Below are 20,939 nucleotides of genomic sequence, written 5' to 3' on the forward strand. Positions count from 1 at the left end.
TTGCTCACATAGGTCAAGCCTTGTGGGGTTCTCCTATCCTACCCAGTAACAGGGACTACACGCATGCGCTCGCCACTGCACACAGCTGACCCAAACTCCTGGATCTGCTCTCTGCATTCATTCATTAATATGTGCCTTCCACTTTCACAGCCAATTCAAGACTGCAAGAAGTTTTCCAGGCTACTTCCTATGCACACATAAGGCAGCAAGCACAGCAGAAGGACAAATTCCTTCCTTCCCTTCAAGTCCCACACACAAGATAGTAAATATGCAGACTTGACGCATCCAGTCAAACTACTTGTTTTGGTGGGCAGGCAGCCACAAACACTATCTGAATGGATGGACGTGTACTGCGCTATGGAGTCACACATCATATCTAAACCAATAAACACAACTGTCTTTATTATGTCCTAGAATACTAGAAATCAATGGTTGCTTCTGGTTGACTTCCTACCTATGGATAATCAAGTAAATATATTTAAAACCTGAGAACATAGAGAAGAAATTAAATGGCATCAGTTCCATTGGTAAATATGTACTTTCTTGATAGAGCTAAAACTGTATCAAGACAGCATGCTTAGAACATACAAACTATAAGGAATGTGAGGTTTTTAAAGTTCTACATAGAGGCTTCTGCTTTTACCTAACTGGCTAGCTCAGTCTCCAAGTGCTCCTCGGCACACCACCAGCACCTTTAATAAAATGTAAGTTAAGGAAGTTGACTATGTAAGAGCAGTCTGACACACCACACATGAAAAGGAAAAGTGAGCCAGTGAATGCTCTGAAAATCTCCTAGAAACTAACGGTAACACCATTTGCCCAGGCTCACGACACGCAGCACACACTGGTCTGGTGGTGTGGCTTGGTGGTAAAGCATACATGCACCTAGCATTCATCTGGCATTCATCCTCAGTCCTGAACACCGACTTTTTAATAATTAGATTGAACAAAGACAAATAAACAGACCAGAAAATGGTAGCTTCACAGAATAGGAAATCTGCCTTAAATTTTTAAGTTTTGTCAAGATACACACAGAAATAAATTCCGAGTCCACCACAGTATAACTGTTAAGACACTTGGGAGTGTGGCATATGAAGTTTCAAAGAACAAAACCAAGAGTCAAGGTATTTCCTCCTTCATTAGAGGATCAATCTATGTAAAATTACCAACCAACTTGTTGGGGTTGCTATAGACCTGAGCATCTTCACTGACTTCTGAAAGTGGCTCTAAAATCACACAAGAATTCCCTTTCTCATGTTATTCTCCATAAAATGACTTGCTGGTAGAGAAATTTGAAAATTATTCCTAATACAGATTATTTAATATGGAATAGTCTTCCATACAGAGCTATTTTATTGAAGATACAGCCTTAAAAGTTTGAGCATCATTAAGTTATTTTAAAGCTGTCTTCCCCAAAAGAAATAAAAATGCAACTAACAAGCTAGCACCCAGCTCCCACTTCAGTTAGGATCAGAACACACTGTACCTCAGATGGAGACTGAGGGACTTCTACAGAAACGTGAGGATAGAGGATAGGTCTTGATACCTATGGTACTAAAGTTAAATTTTTAACATCATAATTCAACTCTGTTTTTAATTTAGGCACATTTAAAAAATTTTTATTTTCTAATTGTCTGAATTCATATAAAATAACCCGGGTACATAAAACATCCCCCATGATTTTGTATTTTGGAGAGAGACAATTAATGAACAAAATACTTTTAATGGTTCTCTTCTTAACCCCCATCAAACAACATTCTCTAAGACTTGTCCAGATTCATGCAGACTGCAGAACTACTCCACGCTCAACCTGAAGCCACACTTCCCAGTGTGCAAGGTCTTCCTTCCCACTGCGCCAGCTCCGGCCATGTGCCTGTTAGAACTCCTCTTCGGCCTGCTTGCTCCGGGACTGCTTGAGCTGCTGCAGCCGCTGCACGGTCTCCTCCACCGTCCGCTCTCCGTGGACCTTGTTGTCTCTCGTGCGGATGTTCACTGTGCCGCTGGCCTTCTCTTTTTCACCAACAACTGAAACACAAGAAGCAGAGCACTGTGAGACTTTGATAGACCTGGAAGGATTTGTCCTGAACAGGAAAAATGATCCCAATGGACCCAATCTTCCCTGTGACTTAAGACACACTGAGACGGACAAGTGACCACATATATTCATGCTTATAAAATGTTCTAGTTGTTTTGTTTGAAAAAGACCTACTTTAAGTACTTAAAACTTTTGTCTTGAGTCACTTAAGGCAGTGAACCTAATAAAACAATCATCAATCATATAAAAGGAATTCTGTGTAGGGAGACATCAGACTGCCCTTTGGCACATTTCTCATCCCCCAGACTGTCCTACCATGTCACCTAAGCACACTGAATATTTAATATCAATCTTACAGGAACCCAGCAAGTGCAATCACTGGGGCCAATTCCCAGGACTGCAAAAAAGTAAGAAAAAACACAAGGAGAACTGTGTGGTTTAAATGAGAATGGCCCCAATATTTGATTGCATGGTCCCCAGGTAGTGAAACTGTTCGGGAAGGATTAGAAAGTGTGGCCTTGTTGGAGGAGGTGTGTCTCTTGGAGTTGGCGTTGAGGTTTCAAAAGCCAACATCAGCTCAGTCTCCCTCCATACCCCTGACTTGTGGATCAGATGTAAGGTTTCAGCTATTGGTTCAGTGCCTGCCTGCCTGTCTACCTGCCTGTCTGCCTGCCTGCCTGTCTGCCTGCATGCCTGCCTGCTTGTCTGCCTGCTTGCTTGTCTGCCTGCGTGCCTGCCTGCCTGCTCTTCCCTTCCCTGATGGCCATGGACTAAGCCCCTGGAATTGTAACCAAGCCTCCAGTTAAATACTTTCTTTTCTAAGTTGCCCTGGTCATGGTGTCTCCTCACAGCAGTGACCAAGAACAGTCACTACGACAGGAACTTAGACTCATGACTAAGATTCATTACTCTTAAATCTCAAGATTTCAGCAGCTTTTCCTATAAGGTCAGGAACCTTTGATTCTTACCAAGGATGAAGTTATACTGTGCTAACTGTGCATTTCTGATCTTCTTATTCAAGGTACAGCCTGGATCCAGGTCAATGTCCGCCATGAATTTAGCATCATGGAATTGCTGCCGTACCTAGTGACAGTTCATCGGAGTTAAAAGAGAAATACAGTTTACTTTGTTACAGAATTTAACATATTCATAAATTTAATTATGCAAACATTAAAAATGAATGCTAATATAAATACTGAAGCTGACAGCATGTAATTAGGACTTGGATTTACATTCTGGAAGCCAATGGCCACATCTGTGGAGCTAGGGATGGAACACAGCTCCAACATGCACACATTTAATTCCCAGCACTTCAACAAAAGGGGACATTTTCTCTTGTGGAATAAATATTTTAGAAAATTCTCAAAAGTCAGAACTCAGAAAATCAAATCATCTTTTTAAAGAAATAAAACAAAGATAAAGAAGCCCCTAACAATGACATCAGGTAACATGGCTGCAAGGAACTAGGGGTATATCAGCTGCACAGTTGAGATCAGAGTGACGGCCAGGTATGTGATGTGGTACAGGCCTTTACTCAAGGCCAGTCTGCCCTACACAGTAAGTTCTAGGACACACAGACCTACACAATAGAGAGACCTTGTTTTTTTAAAGAGAGAGAGAGAGAGAGAGAGAGAGAGAGAGAGAGAGAGAGGGAGAGAGGGAGGGAGGGAGGGAGGGAGGGAGGGAGAGATTAGAGTATAATTCTGATCATCTAGAGTCACAACCTCTTTGGATGTTGACAATACTCTCAATGATGAACTCTGTTTTATTTAGAGCGTTTACTATTGTTACTGTATTTAGTCATGTACATGGATGGGAACCAGAGGACAACTTTCAGGACTTGGCTGTCTCCTTGTTTCTGGTAGGACAACTTGTGGGAATGTCCTCTCTTTGTACGTTAGGGGTTCCAGAGACTGAGCTCAGGTCACCAGCCTAAGTGGCAGGTGTCCTTATCTGCTGGGCCTCCTTGCCAGCAACTACAGGTCTCTCTTGTTTCTGCAGTCTGTGCCTTCTAGACTACTGAGGCCTGTGAGTGTGCAGGCAATTCCGTCTCTACCTTCCATCTCACCGTAGGACTGTTGGGATTACATGTGTGTGCCTGGCCTTTTTTATGTGCGTTGCAGGGATTGAGTTCATATTGTTAGACTTGCTCAGCAAGTGCTTTGACTCACTGAGCCATCTTGCCACTGTCTGCCCACCCTTTCCCTTTTAGAGACAGCTTCACTATGTAGTCCAGGCTGGCTTCAAACATATGCACTCCTACTTCACCCACCCAGCTACTGGAATACAGGCTTACCACCATGTCCAGCCTTCTTCACTGACCAACTGTTAAACATGTGTGATTCTTTGTTATGAAGCAATCACTAAAGCAGAAGTGATTCTTCTGGTCTTTAAGGTACAAAGTTCACACTGACGTTTAAACACTTGCTAGAAGGGCAAGATACTGGCCAGCCATGACAGTAAGATGAAAAAAAAAATTCAAGCCACTGAAAAAATTTACATTAACAAATGAATAAATTAGCAAATATCAGGCACCTCAGTGGGATTTATTTTCTAATTCATTTCTTTATAACACCAAACATTTAAATATACAAGTATATCTGCAACACTAAGCGAATACATGGGTCACAGAACCATAAAGACAAAGCTCATAGATAGAAGTTACAGTCTTTGAAGTAGTGAGCCCTTGATCTGACAAGGATACATGGCTTGTCAAGTCAACATCTTATAAGCATAGCTTCTAGAATGGGTGTGTGGCACACACTGGCAATACCAACTATTCAGGGACTAGGACAAGAAGCTCAGTCCAAGGCCATTGTTGACTATATGATAAGATTTCCACTGCAAAAAGCTTAAGAACAGATACAAACGGTAAGAACAATGTGACTTAAGGATTACCTTTTGGGCATATTCATCACACGTCGGCCCCACGGGGACCACCATCACCTGGCGAGGAGAGAGCCAGAAAGGCCTACGGGAGGAATAATACCGGTGAGTGCGGACCTGGGCACAGTTAAGGAGGAGAGCCTGGGCTCAGCCTGCATTGTCTGTCCCTGAAGAACGAAGGTTACTTTCAGCTCTCCTAACATGGCTTTTAAAGGAAAAACTGTTAAAGGAAAGACGGCCTGGAAGATGAAAACTAGCCCTGAGTGTGTGAGACCTGTAATAAGATCTGTGCTGCTCAACACTCAGTAAAGCAACTGGTAGAGGAAGGGGCCGCACCGCAGAACTCCTGTATCACACAGCAGCTGAAAGACACAGCAGCTGGGTTCTTCTCTCGGGCATTAAGTAAAGCTGGTGACAGCAATAGATTCTATATTAAATGTGGGCTTTTCCTAATTTACCCTGAGTTTGGGTTCAAAAGTGAGCACGTGGAGAATGTGCACCAGGGTTCTGCTGATTCTTGTGAACTTTGCGACAAGTATGAAAAACGTAACATAGGAGCTAAGAGAACGTAGTTATTGAATGACGACGGTAACAAGTAACTTTGCAAAGGTTTGAATCACACACTGTTCATACAGAAGGCTGTACCATGGATGGTGACAATCCTGGGCTCATTTTAACTTCATTGCACATTTAGATGAAATCACAGAGAACTGCCAACTGGCTTGGCCTGTTTTGCTTACTTCTTTTTCAATTAAAAAACTGCTTAGCTTCTTAAATATGGCAAAATACTTGTTTATTCTTATCAGTAAAACTAAACAAGATAGTTCAAAACCTATTCATTCGTTCAAGCAAAAAATCTAAAAAGCCAGGAAAAGCAATAAAAAGCAAATTATGTATGGATCTTATTGAACAGTAATTGCTTATTGCAAGGTTTTATAAATTCAATTTTTTAATTAAAAAAAAATTTTTTAGGTATGTGTGAATGTTTTGTATATATACCTTACATGTGTGTCTGGTGCCTGTGCAGGTCAAAACTTGGCACTGGATCCCATTGTTGTAACCATTGTGTGGTGCTAGGAATTGAACCCAAATCCTTTCCACGAACAGCCAGTGCTCTTAACTGCTAAGCCATCTCTCCAGCTCCTCATGTAATATTCAAACAAACCAAGTTTTGAAATAAAAATCAATTACTAATAACAAGTGTTGCAGTGTGTGTGTGCTGAAGTAAACATGGGGTCCCACTCAGAACTACCAATGCTCCAGCCCCAAACACGTCATCTTAGTACTAAAACACTGGGTTGGATTCTGATTCCTTTTAGTGAACACATGTCATTGATTAGAAGTGACTGATTAAAATCATCTCCCTTCCAGTTTCCTCAGTGTATTTTAGAAGGAGACATTTCTTGTGGATGATGTAACTGGACGGCAAAGCAAGCAGAAGCACCTTACCATTTGCCCCCATAGTTTTCCGTGAGGATGGCGATCATTCTTTCCACTGACCCCAGGATGGCTCGGTGAACAATCACTGGCCTTTTCTTATCATCACCATCATGGCTATGGAAGAAAAGGAATTTATCTTATCATATACATATGTATATGTATGTGTGTATGTATAAAGAATGTTCAGAGCAGCTACCAGAAGCTCACCTGACGTAAGTAAGGTTGAACCTAATGGGCAACTGAAAATCCAGCTGGATAGTTGCACACTGGTGGTAGCGGCCGATAGCATCTTTTATCTGTATATCAATCTGCAAAGCAAGCACTGGGTTATGATCAGATGTTCTTAAGTTTCTTTCTTTTTTTCTTCTCAACTTAAAGTAACGTTTCTTACGCACAACTAAAACTTGCATTATTTGAGTATTCCGAGGTACTAACCTTTGGACCATAGAAGGCTCCATCACCAGGATTTAGTTCCCACTTCTCACCAAATTCATTCAAACCATTTTCAAGTTGCTACAGATAAAGCAGAAATGAATTTAAACATTTATTCATCTGCAATGTTCCCTCTTCCCACCTGGTTTAGATATAAAATCTCCTGGGTGTTTTACACTATCCTCCTAATCAAACCAAAGCATGCTTGAAAGCTACACTTAGTAGCTGACAAAGTCTGAAAACATCTGGCCCCTTCTGAAGGACAGGAAGACCTTACAGAAAACATTAGCCCACTCGACACCAGAAACACTGCCATTTTCCTTTGTTCATGTCTGCCTAAGAAGGCTTCCTGGTGCTGTCTAATTTCTTAAACACACCAAAAATGTCACTCACTTTCTCAGCTTGGTTCCATATTTCAATATCTCCAAGGAATTTTTCTGGGCGAGTAGAAAGATTCAATTTAAATGAAAATCCAAAGACACTATATACTGTGCGAAGAAAATCCAAACAACCTTTGATTTCATCTTCAATCTTAAGAAAGAAAGAAAAATGTTATCTTCCTTCACTCTCAAACCCTTCTGTCAGAGTATTTTGCTCCACACGGGCTTCTACCTGATCCATGGCACAGAAGATGTGCGCATCATCCTGCTGGAATCTTCGGACCCGCGTGAGGCCAGTGAGAGCTCCTGAGAGCTCATTTCTATGAAGCACACCAAAATCAGCTAACCGCAGGGGCAGCTCTCGCCAGGACCTTGGCCGGTGATCGAACATCAGGCTGAAGGAGAAAGCAAGACAGAGCCTAAGTGCACAGGCTGAAGGATGCAGCCATTGCAGAGTGCTTGCCTAGCACCTGAGAGGCCTTCAGTGAATCACAGGGGACAATAAAATTAGCAATTTTAAAACTTCACAAGAACAAAATTCCTCAAACATTACATGCAATAACTTGAAAGTCTGTCAGAAAGCCACTGATCTTAACTATCCAGAAGCAACATCTTTCAAGGCCCAGGCTTCACAGAGCAATAGAAGCATGTGTATGAGTTACAATGCTGTGTGTGCAACTGTGGCTAAGGAGGGTAAAGTAACACACTCCAAGGCCTAAGGCAGACCCTTGTACTCAGCATCCGTTAATATGAAGACCATACTCAACTACTAAAGGCTCATAATGAAGAAATAGTTTTAGCTATACATACACTACTTCTAACACTGGAAACTAATATCAGGCTTGCTCTAGTCGGGCCCAGGGTGCTTCAGAAACTTCATGCTGAGAAACCTAAGTGAAAGGCTCTGTTTCCCTGATGTGCACAAGCTGGTTCCTTAAAGGCACTTCTCCTAGCACCTCGGCCTGAATCACCTGCCCACGGAGCTGCACACGTGAACATCCTCATCTACACCTCGGACCGCCCTGAAGTCACTTCTCATCCACCTTTCTTAATCCAAGGCAGAGGCCACACGGAAGGATTTCCAAGGACAGTAACTCATCAACAGTGAAATATATTTCTGCTGAAATGTTTCTTACCATATATTTCTGCTGAAATATATTTCTTTCCAAGAAGGAAAAAAAGGTAGGAATATTGGTCTATGGAATTTTCCATGTTCTACTTCAATACACTCTGCCTATTTGCTGCTCTAACCACAGGACCAGTCCTGAATGTCTATAAAGGGTGGCATCTAATCAGTACGAAAGCTGTTATGACACCAATCTTGCATGTAAGTCTTATTTTAATCACTAAGTTTTCTGCTATTGCTGTTAGCATATGAACTGGGTTTCTATGACACGTTCAAACGTAGAGAGCACTGTGCTTTGCTCTCCTTCACAAACCCTACCTCACCTGCCTTCCTGTGAGCACCAGTTTTCCCTTCTGCTTCACAGGGTAGGTATTCTACTACCCTTCTGTCCTCTGCAGGCTCCTCAGACCTCTTCTTTCTCTTAGTCTCCTTTCTACACTGATATCATATATGTGTGTACAGTACACACACACACACACACACACATATCCCTCTTTCAAAGGGCTAAAGCAATCCAGAATGATTTATAGCACAAGAACATCTTTCCTATCAAGGTAGTGCTGCAGGGCTGGAGAGACAGTTCAAAGGTTAAGAGCCTTGCTACTCTTCCAGAGGACCCGGGTTCAGTTCCTAGAATCCATATGGGGGACTCACGACCAAATATAACTGTAGCTTCAGCATCCTGATCTGAACTCTGCAGCAATCCAGACATGTGGCATATACTCAACATAGACACGCACGGGTAAGTTTAGTAAAAGGAAAGAAAGACAGAAAGCTGCCTAATACCAGTGTCCTGGGCAGTTCATGGGCTTCAGGGCAAACTGCTCCTTCTCCACCTCGAAGGAGAACATGTTCTCACTGTAGTGCTGCCAGTGGCCAGAGGTCATCCAGAGCCGGCTGTTGAACATGTTGGGAGTGACGACCTCCTGGAACCCTCTTTTCCTGTATTCACTCTGTTAGAGCAGAACACACAGACAAGGAGATCAGTGCTCACCTCTGAGGAGGGGATAAGGCTTATGTAGACTTACAGAGCAGCTTTACCCGGCTTAGTGGAGTCACAGGCACACATATGACGACTCAGAAGTGCCCTCTGTAGGTGGTGCACCAAAGCTCATGGAAGTAATGCTCCCACGGCATGGCTCCCAGTACAGGACCACAGGCTGTGGATAGCTGTACATTAATTAGTACACAGGCTACTGTGCTGGGAACAAGCACTCCACAGTAGGCAAGGAAGGATACGGTATGCAGCATTTGGACAGAAGCCGGAGCGTCTGTTATCTAACAGACACACGTAAGACCATTCATGTGAACTGAAGCACACACAAGTATGAACCAAGTTAAAGATAGATAGAGATAGAGATTTAAGGGACACAGGTAGGGAGCCATACCAATTTCACAACAGTTCCAAGGATCTTTCTCAAAACAAACAAACAAAAACAAACAAAAAAGAACAGTATGTGTTTCTTTTTCTTTTTATAAAAACTGTGGACACATATAGCCCAATGCAAATATATTAAACCTGGTAGCAAGTAAACCTAACACAGATTATTCTGTTTTCCTTGAATATATGCTGGAAATAGTTCATAATTTAAAAAGAAAAGACAGAGTTCAAGAGACAATAAACATTCCCAGGTGATAGGTTACGGATCCCCTACATTCATGCTTCTCTCTGTGTGTCTCCATGAACATGAAGAAAACCACACACTGGAGTGACTCTAAATAATTTATCAGAGAGACCTTTAACATTTCAAACAATTTATTCGTGTGCCTGTGGTGTGACCGTGAATGGTGCCACCTGAGTGTGGGTGCCTGTGAGGACCAGGAGAGGCCATCAGACCCTCTGGAGCTGGAGTTCTGTATGTGTGAGCTGGGTGACTGGGTGCTGGGACCAAAAGGCAGGCGTTCTGGAAGAGAAATAATTGATCACTGAACCATCTCTCCAGTCCCAACTTTCTGAAAGCTTATTTTTATGTACGTGTGTTTACTGAGGGAATGCTATGTGTATGCAGCTGCCTGCAGAGGGCAGCAAACTTGTCAGATGCTTTGAAGCTGCAGTTATAGGTGGATGTGAGGCAGATGATGTGGGTGCTGGGGAACTGAACTCGGGTCCTTTGGAAAAGCAGCAGTCACTCACAACCATAGAGTAACCACTGCACATCTCTGCAGTCCCAAACTTCAACTTAAAATAATACCTTTATATTTCTTTTCCTATCAAATGCTGATTTACCTTTCTTTTACCCAACCCTGGCTAATAAACTTATCTTAAATCCTAACTCTTCAGAAGACAGTTAACAAATAAGGCTTACCCTGATAAATTCCATTAGTGTATTATAAATGTAGGCTCCTTTCGGCAGGAAAAAGCAACTTCCAGGGCTGAGTTCATGGAAGAAATATAGTTCCTGGTCCTGGATAAAACAGCAAAGGATTGTTTATAAATGTATAAATGACTGAAGATCCTCAGTTCAGAGTTCTGCCACTGTCTTCCAAACTTCACATGTACCAGGATTAAAGAAAACCTGCAAGGCAGGGAGTGGCTGAACCCTCGGGGATCCCACCAATCACCATCGGCTGCCACACTGCTCTCCTTTATTGCTAGTAGTCAAAGCAGCAGGACAGATCTCAGACCTCCAGTAGTAAACTACATTTTATGGACAAAAAAGTTGTAAAGAATCAAATGTAACTCCAACTAAAGAGGACAGTCACAGGCAGAGAGATAAAGGACAGGCTGGGGCAGAATTCACTGGTGACCACTAGAAGTCCTGAAGTAGGCTGACCCCTCAGATTCAGACTCTGCAGTGTCACAAGGACCCTGTGAGATGGGTCCTAAAGTCTACTTCTTTCAGCTCTGAAATGCTGCTTACAGGAAGCCGTGGGTCACTAGCACTGTTCTCAGTAACAGTAACTGAGATGGACTCTGAATGTTTCAGAAGCATAGCGTGGACATAGTCAGCTCCTAGAGAGTACAGTCCTCTTGAAAATGAACCCTAGTGCTGTAGGCTCAACTCACACAAGACCCGTGACTCTGCTCACATACCCTCCCAATTTTCCTATGGTCTCGGTTTTTGGCTTCCTCTTGGAACTTCTCCCACTCCTTCAGGAGCTTGGGGTCAGGAAACGAGATGCCGTAAATTCTCTGGAGCGTTTCCATGTCCGCTTTGCCTTCCCAGTACGTGGAAGAATTCTAAAAGCAAGGACCGACAATGACACAGCACTTCAATTTGTAAACATCTAAACACACAGTCCTAGTAAATGTGTCTCACTGTTTTGAGGTCTACCACGAGCAGGCAGACTCATCTGCAGCATGGTGTTCTCTGCTGGCTTTTCTCCAGAAGGTTCTTCCTGCAGATCACAATCCCATCAATACTATTCCAACCACACAGGCTCCTCTCACAAGATGGAAAGGAACCCACGAATACAATGAAAAGCATGTGGAACTGACCCAACTGTTGTCAGGACTCAGAGGACACTCTCAAAGTACAGCATGTCTAAGCTAGCATAAACCGACAGGATTAGCTTATGAAAAACCTGGACAAACTCCAACACTGAGGCTCAAGGTTTCTGAAACTACCATGGCTAGTGACTGCTGATTTTGTGACATCTCCAAACCCCTGTCCCCACTTGCTGGCTCTGGTAATGAGTACTGCGATACAGAGGACACATACAGTACCCTAGTCAGTATGCAGCTCTAAAACCAAGAGCCGTGACCCTCTGTACGCTGACAGGAAAACAGAACTGTAGGACGGGAACTGAGGAGTCAGCGCTCTGCTGGTTCCCAGCATGCTTTACCTTGTGTATTTTTAAAGTCTTAATCTTGCCAGTGTGTCGGACGTGGGGACCCCGGCAGAGATCTATCAAAGGGCCACATCTAAAGATGAAATAAAGGAGTTTTAGCGAAGGCAGGGTACCACAGCAACCGTGTTCCACAGCATCTCGTAGTCTTACCTATAAACAGTCGTGGTCGGAGTAGTTACTTTCTCATTCAATATCCGGCACTTGAACTTGTTGTACTGGAAATGAGAAAGAAGACCTCATGTTTGTCTCTAAATATGCAGCTATAGTGTGAGTCAAAACACTTTCTAGAACACACCAATATTTCATGTTTTGAAGATATTTCAGTTTTTTTACAGGAAACTCTGATACACTACTTGAAGGATGGGCTAATAAAATCAAAGTGGTTATGTCTGAGTTTACCTTAAACATTTCTAGTAATGTTTCCTTTTTAACTTCCAATCTTTCGAAAGTTTGTTTCTCTTTAATGATTTTCTTGCACAAAGTTTCCAGGGAAGAGAAATCATTGCTGGACACACCCCTGAAGGAGAAAAAAAAAAGGCATAACTTGGCATATTCCATCTGAGTCCATGCAGGGATTGACTTTCCTACTACTTTGAAATAGAGCTTTGTATCATATATTAGAATTTAACGTTAATTGTTCATCAATTATATTTGTATTTTCACTGGCTTCTACCTCAGCCGTTATGAACTCTCTCAACAAGCGACACCTGCCCAAGCTCCATCATAACACAGGGAAAGGAAAACCTGTTTCATTTCCCAGCATGCCTCTGCACACACTTCCACCCACCTGAGACTTCACGACAGGTAACTCTCAGTATTTCAGTTTTGTCAGTAGCCGTCACTAGCAGCTTTATGCTGTGAGCTACAGATCCTTCTCCTTCAATGACAGTGCTTTAAAAGTAACACACATGACCAGACCCGGGGCCACTCAGATTTTCCCTTTCCCAGTTTCTTAACTTACCCTTCTTCAAGGTACATATCATAATAGAAGCCATTTTCTATTGGTGGGCCGTAACATAAACACCCGCCATAGACTCTCTCCATGGCCTCACCCATTATATGTGCACTGGAATGCCAATATACCTGAAAACAGAAAGAAAAACAACATAGCTTCAGACTCCATAGACACCTGATGAATCAATGTTTGAAAGAGACACTGAGCGCACACCCAAAGCAATGTTTTCAAAATTTACAACCAAGGCTCCCGAGTCACAGTGACAGATGTTCGTAACCAACTGTGGCCTCCAGGCTACCCTGAAAACCAGGATCCACATACATAATACCATGACACAAAATGACCCGTCTCCCCTCATGCAGCTCACGGTCCAGTCCTTACTGCAAGTCCAACTTACTGCCTGTGCTTCCTCATCCTCAAACTTGAGAAGCTCCAAAGTACAATCTGTTTCCAGCGGGCGGTCCAGGTCCCAAACGGCTTTGTTCACCTTGGCAACAATGGTGTTGTCAGCCAGGCCTTGACTTAAAATATAAGAAGAGTAAGGTGGTCATTTGGCAAGATTCGATAAAGGCCAATAATGAAAAAACACTCCTGTTAGGAGTGGAAGCATCCACACGTAGTACTTGCTTCTCTAGTATGTCCGGGTGATGTATGTAAAATGCAGCACAGAACCCCCAAGTCAGGGCTCTACAAATCTAAGGTTAGCCAGCAGTTAGCATTTCTACATATCTGCAGTAAATCTTTGGGCTACAACCCCGTTCTGTGAGGGTACAGCTCTACGTTGTGTGCACTTCATAGTTGTTCTGTTTGCTTCAGTCACTTAAACAGAAGGCCCCTGGCTGTCATCACAGTTTGCTGACAACTAGTTTTCGATGCGTGACAATTTTACCCTGTTCAGATGAAGTCACCTGTTTAGACTCTGAACAAGAATAAGAAAGCTTTCCCTCTGTCACAAAGTAGGAATCCAGTTCTCAGTTGTTCCTATTTCTTCCAATCCAATAAGCTTTAAGAATATGCACAGTTCATCATTGCGTTTATAAACACAGAGCATATTTTTTTCATACATGTCGGTTTTTTTTTTAACTTTCCCTGTGAGATTACCCACCTTCAAAAATAAGCTCAAATCTGAGACATGTACGTAAGAGCTGGTGAACACCGCCCTGTCTCTGCAGCTTTATGATCCCAACAGAGGGATTATCAAGTTACCTCCTAAGAGAACACAAGGTGTGCAAGCAAGCGCCTTCACAAATTAACACTGAGTCTTGACCACAAAGTTCCCTATCACCTTGATTTTCAAAGAGCTCCACTAAGGTAAGTTAAACACCTTTAGCAGAAACATAAGAATACTATCTGAATGTGCCTGGCAGGACAATGACCGTTTAATTACCGCAGGAAGCACAGAAGATCAGAGGTGTAGGCTCACCTAATTCCACATGCAATCTGATATGGCGTGGTTTTCCAGGACTCTGCATCCACTTGCTTGCCATCAGGCAGGGTGACTTTAATCGGCTTGCTGTCTTTTGCTGCCTTTTCAGCCAGGATAGAATCATGCTCTGCTTTGAGTTTGTTATACATATCCAGACGTGTGTTAATGTATTCCGGCCAGGGATTCAACTGCAAAAGAACAAACAAAGAGGAAATCAACAATACTTGCTTTACTTTCAGAGGAAATAATAATACACAACACAAAAATCCATGATGACTGATTCAGATTGCTTCATAGATCACAATAACCACTGGCATTGATCTAGTCCTAAATTAGGGTAGAAGAAAACTAGTCACTGTAATGCTTACTCAAAAATAAAAAAGCATACATAACAAACAGATGAACTGCTTACATCTTAAATTGATAACCAATTATCATTTGTAATTTAGTTTGTTCCAGTTTTTCCCTCTCAGTATGCCCTCCTAAGGTCTCCAGGATGACCTCGAACTCAGATCTTCCTGATATTAAGAGGCTAGGATCAAAGGTATCTGTTTCCATGCCTGGTTTGTGTTCCTGGGGATCAAGGTTTCCTGCATGCTCGACAAGCACACTGTCAAAAGAGCTGCACACCTGGCATGGTCAGTTTCAAGATCTTTTCTAACTGAGCTTGTGACTTCAGCTATGAGCAATACCGTACAGAGAAACAATAAAGGACCACAAGGTTTGAATCAGAATCAGGGGCAGTCTGTGCAGCTTGCTGGTTTTCATGTCTACTCACAACCAACCAAAAATTGAGAGGATCCTACTAAAGGAAAATATTTATCCCAATTCAAAGATGCCAAGATCATCTTAGTCAGATTATTTGAATAAAATAGCACATATCACTATAGTCTATATATTTGATACAATTAACCAGAATATTTTATTTAAAACACCAAAGTTCCCCAATAGTTTGACAAACATAAAAAAAAAAAAAGACTTCATCTATTGTCTAAGCAAATAGTGAATCTGATAACTGCATCTCCAAATGACAGCAACACAGATCATTCTCCCCCAGTACTCACTCCCCCAAACTCATTATGTAGCCTGTTCCAATCTAGAACTCATAATCCTCCTGCCTCAGCCTCCCAAGACTGACATTACAGTTTTGTGGCACCATGCTCTGGTAATAACATGGTCATTGACAGCAATAAAGAAGAAATGGCTTGGCTCTACTACCACTTTCTACGTGTGTACATATATTGAAATTATCAGCTATTTGCCAGGCCTAATGGCACATGGCTACAATCCCATCAGATTCCCACAGCGGTCCATGACTACTGACGAAGAACAAATACACTCACAACGGCCACAGCTCACCACTGTACAAAGAGGAGCCCAACCTCAGTCTATCCAGTGTGCCTGATTATCTTCCTACCCAAACTTCCATGCCTTACCACAGCCTACTTCTGTATATACTTGGCATTTTCTTAGCAAATTAACTTAGTTAAATTTACTCAATATTAACTGAGCAATGTGCTCCATGCCAGGACAGATGGGTAAGACCTGCATTTTGTCCTTAGATAGGCACCAAGAAGAGTTTGTAAATGATCAAAGAACACAGAAAACAAGGTCTTAAACATATCATGTCCACTCTATATTTTGGTAGATAATTTAAAACACATAATAGTCACATACCCCGCTTAAAATTCCCTACTGCACAGAGTCATTGGACTGCTTGTTACCTTTTCTAGCCCATGTTTCAATCTGTGATGGGACAATACATAGAATTCCAACCAAAGTATAACAAGGAAATGAAAAACATGCATATTACTTGCAGATCTTAGGATTCACTATCAATAATTTCTCCCACAATGATGTGAGAGTAAAACGAACAGGGATTGGCTGGTGACAGGCGACACCGTCCTTCATCACTTGTAAAGCCAGCCTTTGTAAACTGAAACAGTCCTCAGCGCAGCAATGTAAAAACAGCGATTGTGTTTTGTGTTTCTAAGACAGGGTCTCACGATGCAGCCTGGGTTGACCTAGAACTCAGCATTCTCCTGCCTCCAGCTCCTAAACGCTGGGATTAAGGGCGTGCATCACTACTCCAGCTTTATAGCCCACTCTTTAAACTCCATTTACTGAGTTACTTTACAAAAGCTTAGTGCTCCTACATCTCGGCAGCTTTCCAAGGTCCCCAATAAAAACCGCAATGACTAAATGCAAAAAAGGCACAGCACAGTTCAGTTCAAATCCAAACCCAGTAGAACCAGGCACACAACCACCTCCTCAAGCACCAGGAACAAAGTGCATTCTGGGATGGCTTTTAAATGACCAGTTCCGTCTCATGTGAGTCCAGGATACGAGTAAACACCAGATTGCAGAAGCAGATCCAAGCAATAAAAGAAGAATCAAGGAACTGGATTCCATTTGGTTCTGCTTGTACTTGTAGGAACCCAAGATGGAGTCTCTACCCTTAACCCCTCACTCAAGGAAGCAGAAAGTCAGCACCCAGTCTTGGCAGCTCAGCGACAACTGCAGCCCTTCCTCTACACTTTTCATCTCTCACGTTTCTAAGTCCACTGTGAGTCCACTGACTAAGTCATCTTACCATCACACACACACACACACACACACACACACACACACACACGTCCCTTTGCATGGACAGGCACCTGCAAATCCATTCTCCTTCTCAGGCTCTTTTTTTTTTAACTTTTCCCTGGGTTTTCCAACTAGTGCTACCTTACTGCCTTCGGTGACCTCAGAACCCTTACACAGGGGGCAGCAGGCCTAACATCTGAGCTCCATCTGCAGTGTGCAGACTGCAGAAAGAATTCCTGCAAAGAATGACTGTATGTGGGCGTAATGTACACACATGCTCCTTATGCAGGGCACGTCTGAGACAGTCCCCTGTTCCTCAGCAGCCCTCCAGACCCAAGCCCCCACGAAGGACGCTTGCATTACCTCTGCTCGACCTCCATCTCCACCTCCATCTTTGTTCTTCTTCTTGCCTCCTTCTTTCCGTTTCTCCTCGCTGGCATCCACCTGAAGAAGCAAAAGAGAACTTTCTGGCTTCAGCCTAACTTGACTTCTCCAAAACTGCAGCTAAGAAAGTTATCAACTATAAAAAAAAAGAGAAATCAAAAAGGACCATCTCTTTTTGAAAGACTGGATATTCCATCACTGGTAAAGTCAAGTTACATAACTCACAATAAAAACAAGCCCTAAGAAAGTGGAGCAGGCCACGTATCAGTGTGCACTTCCTCAGATGTATAACTGTTCCTGTGACTTTCCCTTCAATAAGCTTACCTGGACCTGTACATAAAGCAATAAAAAAAATGCAAAGTATTCAATAAGAGTTATTTCAAGGGGGAGGGGGAGAATTATCTACCTACCAACCTCCCCAGCCACCAGCTATCTTCAGGGAGACTAAAGCAAGCATGTGGACTGAGTGATCTCCTGCTTATCACTCCCACTCTCCGATGCTCAGTTTTCCCTCTTTGAACTGAATGTAATTATGTTCTTCACAACAATGCTGTGAAGATTATGTGTGAAAGGAAAAACGGTTTGTGGCCTGTGGGGCTAAGGATGTAGCTCAATGACAAGAGAACTTTGGGTTACATCTGTACCTCACTGAGGAAGCTTCCAAAACTTTAAGATACCTGATGATTACAGTCAATAAAATCACATTTTGCCGGGCGGTGGTGGTGCACGTCTTTAATCCCAGCACTTGGGAGGCAGAGGCAGGCGGATTTCTGAGTTCGAGAGTTCGAGGCTAGCCTGGTCTACAGAGTGAGTTCCAGGACAGCCAGGACTACACAGAGAAACCCTGTCTCGAAAAACCAAAAAATAAATAAATAAATAAATAAATAAATAAATAAAAAATAAAATCACATTTTACATTTCAAGTAATTTTACTCACAAATTCCAATCTGAAGTTTTTCAAGCCTGTTCAGGGGGTGATTATCTTAAGTAACTTCCAGCCTCATATAAATCTGAAGACCCCAGTCGGGCTCAGAAGTAACAAGTGGGTTTAGGGGTAGGATTAAGGACAGTGGGGAAGGAAGAAAAGGGGTAACCAAGTTATAAAACTGTAAAGCACATTTAAAAACATAAGGAAATAGAAACAAAATCTATTTATAACCATCATTCATCACCTTAAATCTGTGGCTTAAAATATAAACACACGCATTTTAGTGATTTGTCCTATCAGGATGGAAACTCCTCTTAATAAAGACCCTAGCAATGGTCACCTGTCATGTGGCCTCACCTCTTTCCAACGTTCCTTTAACCCCAATGCCATGTCACTTTTGACAATACAATCCAAATTCAGCACCTCCCTACATAAAACCCTGCATGTAGAGAATACTGATATCCTCAATCTCTGTACTTCCCTGTCATCTCTTCCAATATAGCCAGGGCACAACTCATCCCCTGTACCTGGACAGCCCTGCCCTGCTTGGTTTACCTGACCTCATTCTTCCAAATCCAATAAAACAGTCTGACTGTACGAGTTTTGTGCTTCCTCTAGAACACAACTAAGCTAATCAGAGGTACAATTTTCCAGTCTTGAATATTACGTTCTTTGGGAGGCCCCAAAGTCAGGAATCGATCTTACTTGTGTCACCACCTGAGCTGCCTAAGTGTCAGGGCAAATAAATATACAAGGGACAAATACACAGTTGGCTGTAAAAGAGGGGTAGGGCAGAAAACACGTCAGTGTAAAAATGGTGTTCCTAACCAGTGGGTGACAGCCCAAATTAAAGCTTAAAGGGGATGTGTGTGAAGTCACCTGGGACATTTCCAGCACCTAACAGAGGCTTTCATTTCAAAGCAGTCTGTCAACAGGGCATCCAGCCTTATAAAGCACACAATCTTGGACAAACTGGATCTGATCCCGGGGACTGGCTTTTCCTTTCTAACTAGAGCTTTTTGCTCCACTCAGTTTTAGGATTTAAGAAGTTATTCAATGTTCTTCCCGCTTATTTTAGGGATTAAAAAATACAAGTGTGGGAGTCCAAGCCCCAAATGCTTACTGCCTGGCTCTGAGCAAGCCACTCAGTCTCAATTCACAGATCTCTAAGATGAAGATGGCCTCCAGACCACTCCTGCCAGGAAGTTTCTAACTTACCACCCAGGGCCCCCAATATCGACAGCTCCCCGCTACTTTCCACTCCTGTCCCCGCTGGGCAGTGCCGGCTCCCAGGACACATCCGCGCTCTGTACCCCACCGCGCCTGCTCACCGGCTTCTCGCCGTCCATCTTCCCCGAAGGGCTGCTAGCCTTCTCCTCCGACATGGAAAGACCGCCGAGAGACAAAACCCGAGAGCTACACCACAGAGTAGACCCCAAGCCGGCGGGGAAGACCTGCAACTCCTCACTGCGCGTGCGCCACGTGGCCCAGGCGGAACCAGCTAACCAGCTGATGCAACAGGACGCCAGGCTCCGCCCATCCTGGACACGAGGCCAATGGGCCACCTAGAGAGGCGGGTCCTCCCTTGTCTCAGCCAATAGAATAGCTGGAAGAGTGAGGCACCCTTCAAGAACTGCGATTACTCAGTTCCAGACTGTGTAGTGAGGCGCGCAAGCGCACTCTTTCCCATCTGACTGTCACTTGCAGGGCCTTAGCGGCTACCGTAGAGAAGGTGAGCCGTTTGAGCTCTGTTTCCGGGAACTACTGTGCAACCGGGGTTTGGTCTCTGGCGCTCTGGTTTATCTCAGATGCACTCTACATGGACTATTGGTTGATAATCTGAAGCGGTGACTCATCCTTCCTCAGGAGAATGGGACCGATTTGGTGTTTGTGAGACTAACGCCAAAGTTTTCTCAGGGCCTCACGGAGTTTTCTCGTAGACGGCACGGCACACAAAGTTAACTTTTGAGGAAATAACCTCTGACTCCACACAAAAGTCGTTTATATCACGGGAGCTCGAGATTAGCTTTTTACTATTTAAGCAAAATGCTTAAGAAAAAGTTCTAGTTGGACCGCTTATCCTAATAGCAGCTGCCACTCTGGGTTGTTCTTTGGTTTTTGTTCATTTCACTATGCAGTCAGGGATAGCCTAGAACTTGCAATATAGACCTGGCTAATTTGGGGCTAAATGCGTTTGCCACCATGTCCACCCAGTGCCTACACCACCACCACCCAGCCGAGTGGAGTTGAGGCAGGGTCTCACTGTATGTACCGCCCAGCTGTCCTGGAACTCACTATGTAGGCCTCGAACTCATTGAGATCCACTTGAATGTGACAAATATCTTCTGAGTAACTTTTCAAGGAGTAGTTTCCCATCTCCAAGGAACATACTATCCTCCGACGTCTGTTGTTAAATTTGTAAAATGTTGCATTTGTCCCTCTCCCCATTTTCTGGCAGGCAACCTTGGCCATTTCTGGAAGTCCTTGGATGTCACTGATTTTTCTCCACTTACTGGTCTCTATGACAAACAGCTTTTAGAAAAGCCTCTGGATTTATTTTTCAATAAAG

At 43.2% G+C, this 20,939-nt stretch overlaps 1 protein-coding gene across 1 annotated transcript; it reads right to left on the minus strand.

The window, feature by feature from the left end:
• Nucleotides 1-1,590: 1,590 nt before the first annotated feature.
• Tars (threonyl-tRNA synthetase) lies at nucleotides 1,591-19,871 on the minus strand. The gene is made up of 19 exons (XM_028767591.1): nucleotides 19,702-19,871; nucleotides 17,422-17,502; nucleotides 14,470-14,660; nucleotides 13,444-13,567; nucleotides 13,053-13,174; nucleotides 12,491-12,608; nucleotides 12,242-12,306; nucleotides 12,086-12,164; nucleotides 11,334-11,480; nucleotides 10,606-10,704; nucleotides 9,086-9,252; nucleotides 7,406-7,568; nucleotides 7,187-7,324; nucleotides 6,797-6,874; nucleotides 6,569-6,669; nucleotides 6,371-6,475; nucleotides 4,934-5,006; nucleotides 3,004-3,118; nucleotides 1,591-2,025 (listed from the first exon to the last, which is right to left on the minus strand). The coding sequence occupies exons 1-19, from the start codon at nucleotides 19,753-19,755 to the stop codon at nucleotides 1,877-1,879; spliced, it is 2,169 nt and encodes a 722-aa protein (XP_028623424.1). The 5' UTR covers nucleotides 19,756-19,871; the 3' UTR covers nucleotides 1,591-1,876.
• Between the last annotated feature and the right edge of the window lie 1,068 nt (nucleotides 19,872-20,939).

This window comes from Grammomys surdaster, unplaced genomic scaffold (assembly GCF_004785775.1).
Source record: "Grammomys surdaster isolate TR1022 unplaced genomic scaffold, NIH_TR_1.0 174, whole genome shotgun sequence".
In the NCBI taxonomy this organism is placed as follows: Eukaryota; Metazoa; Chordata; class Mammalia; order Rodentia; family Muridae; genus Grammomys; species Grammomys surdaster.

Bases quoted from the DNA above. Each gene is read 5' to 3' on its own strand.
- Tars (XM_028767591.1), bottom strand. From the start codon at position 19,755: ATGTCGGAGGAGAAGGCTAGCAGCCCTTCGGGGAAGATGGACGGCGAG. The intron at 6,476-6,568 runs GTGAGCTTCTGG...TTTCTTCCATAG, and splicing joins TTCAACCTTACTTACGTCAG to CCATGATGGTGATGATAAGA. The intron at 2,026-3,003 runs GTAAGAATCAAA...CTTGTGTTTCAG, and splicing joins ACAGTATAACTTCATCCTTG to TTGTTGGTGAAAAAGAGAAG.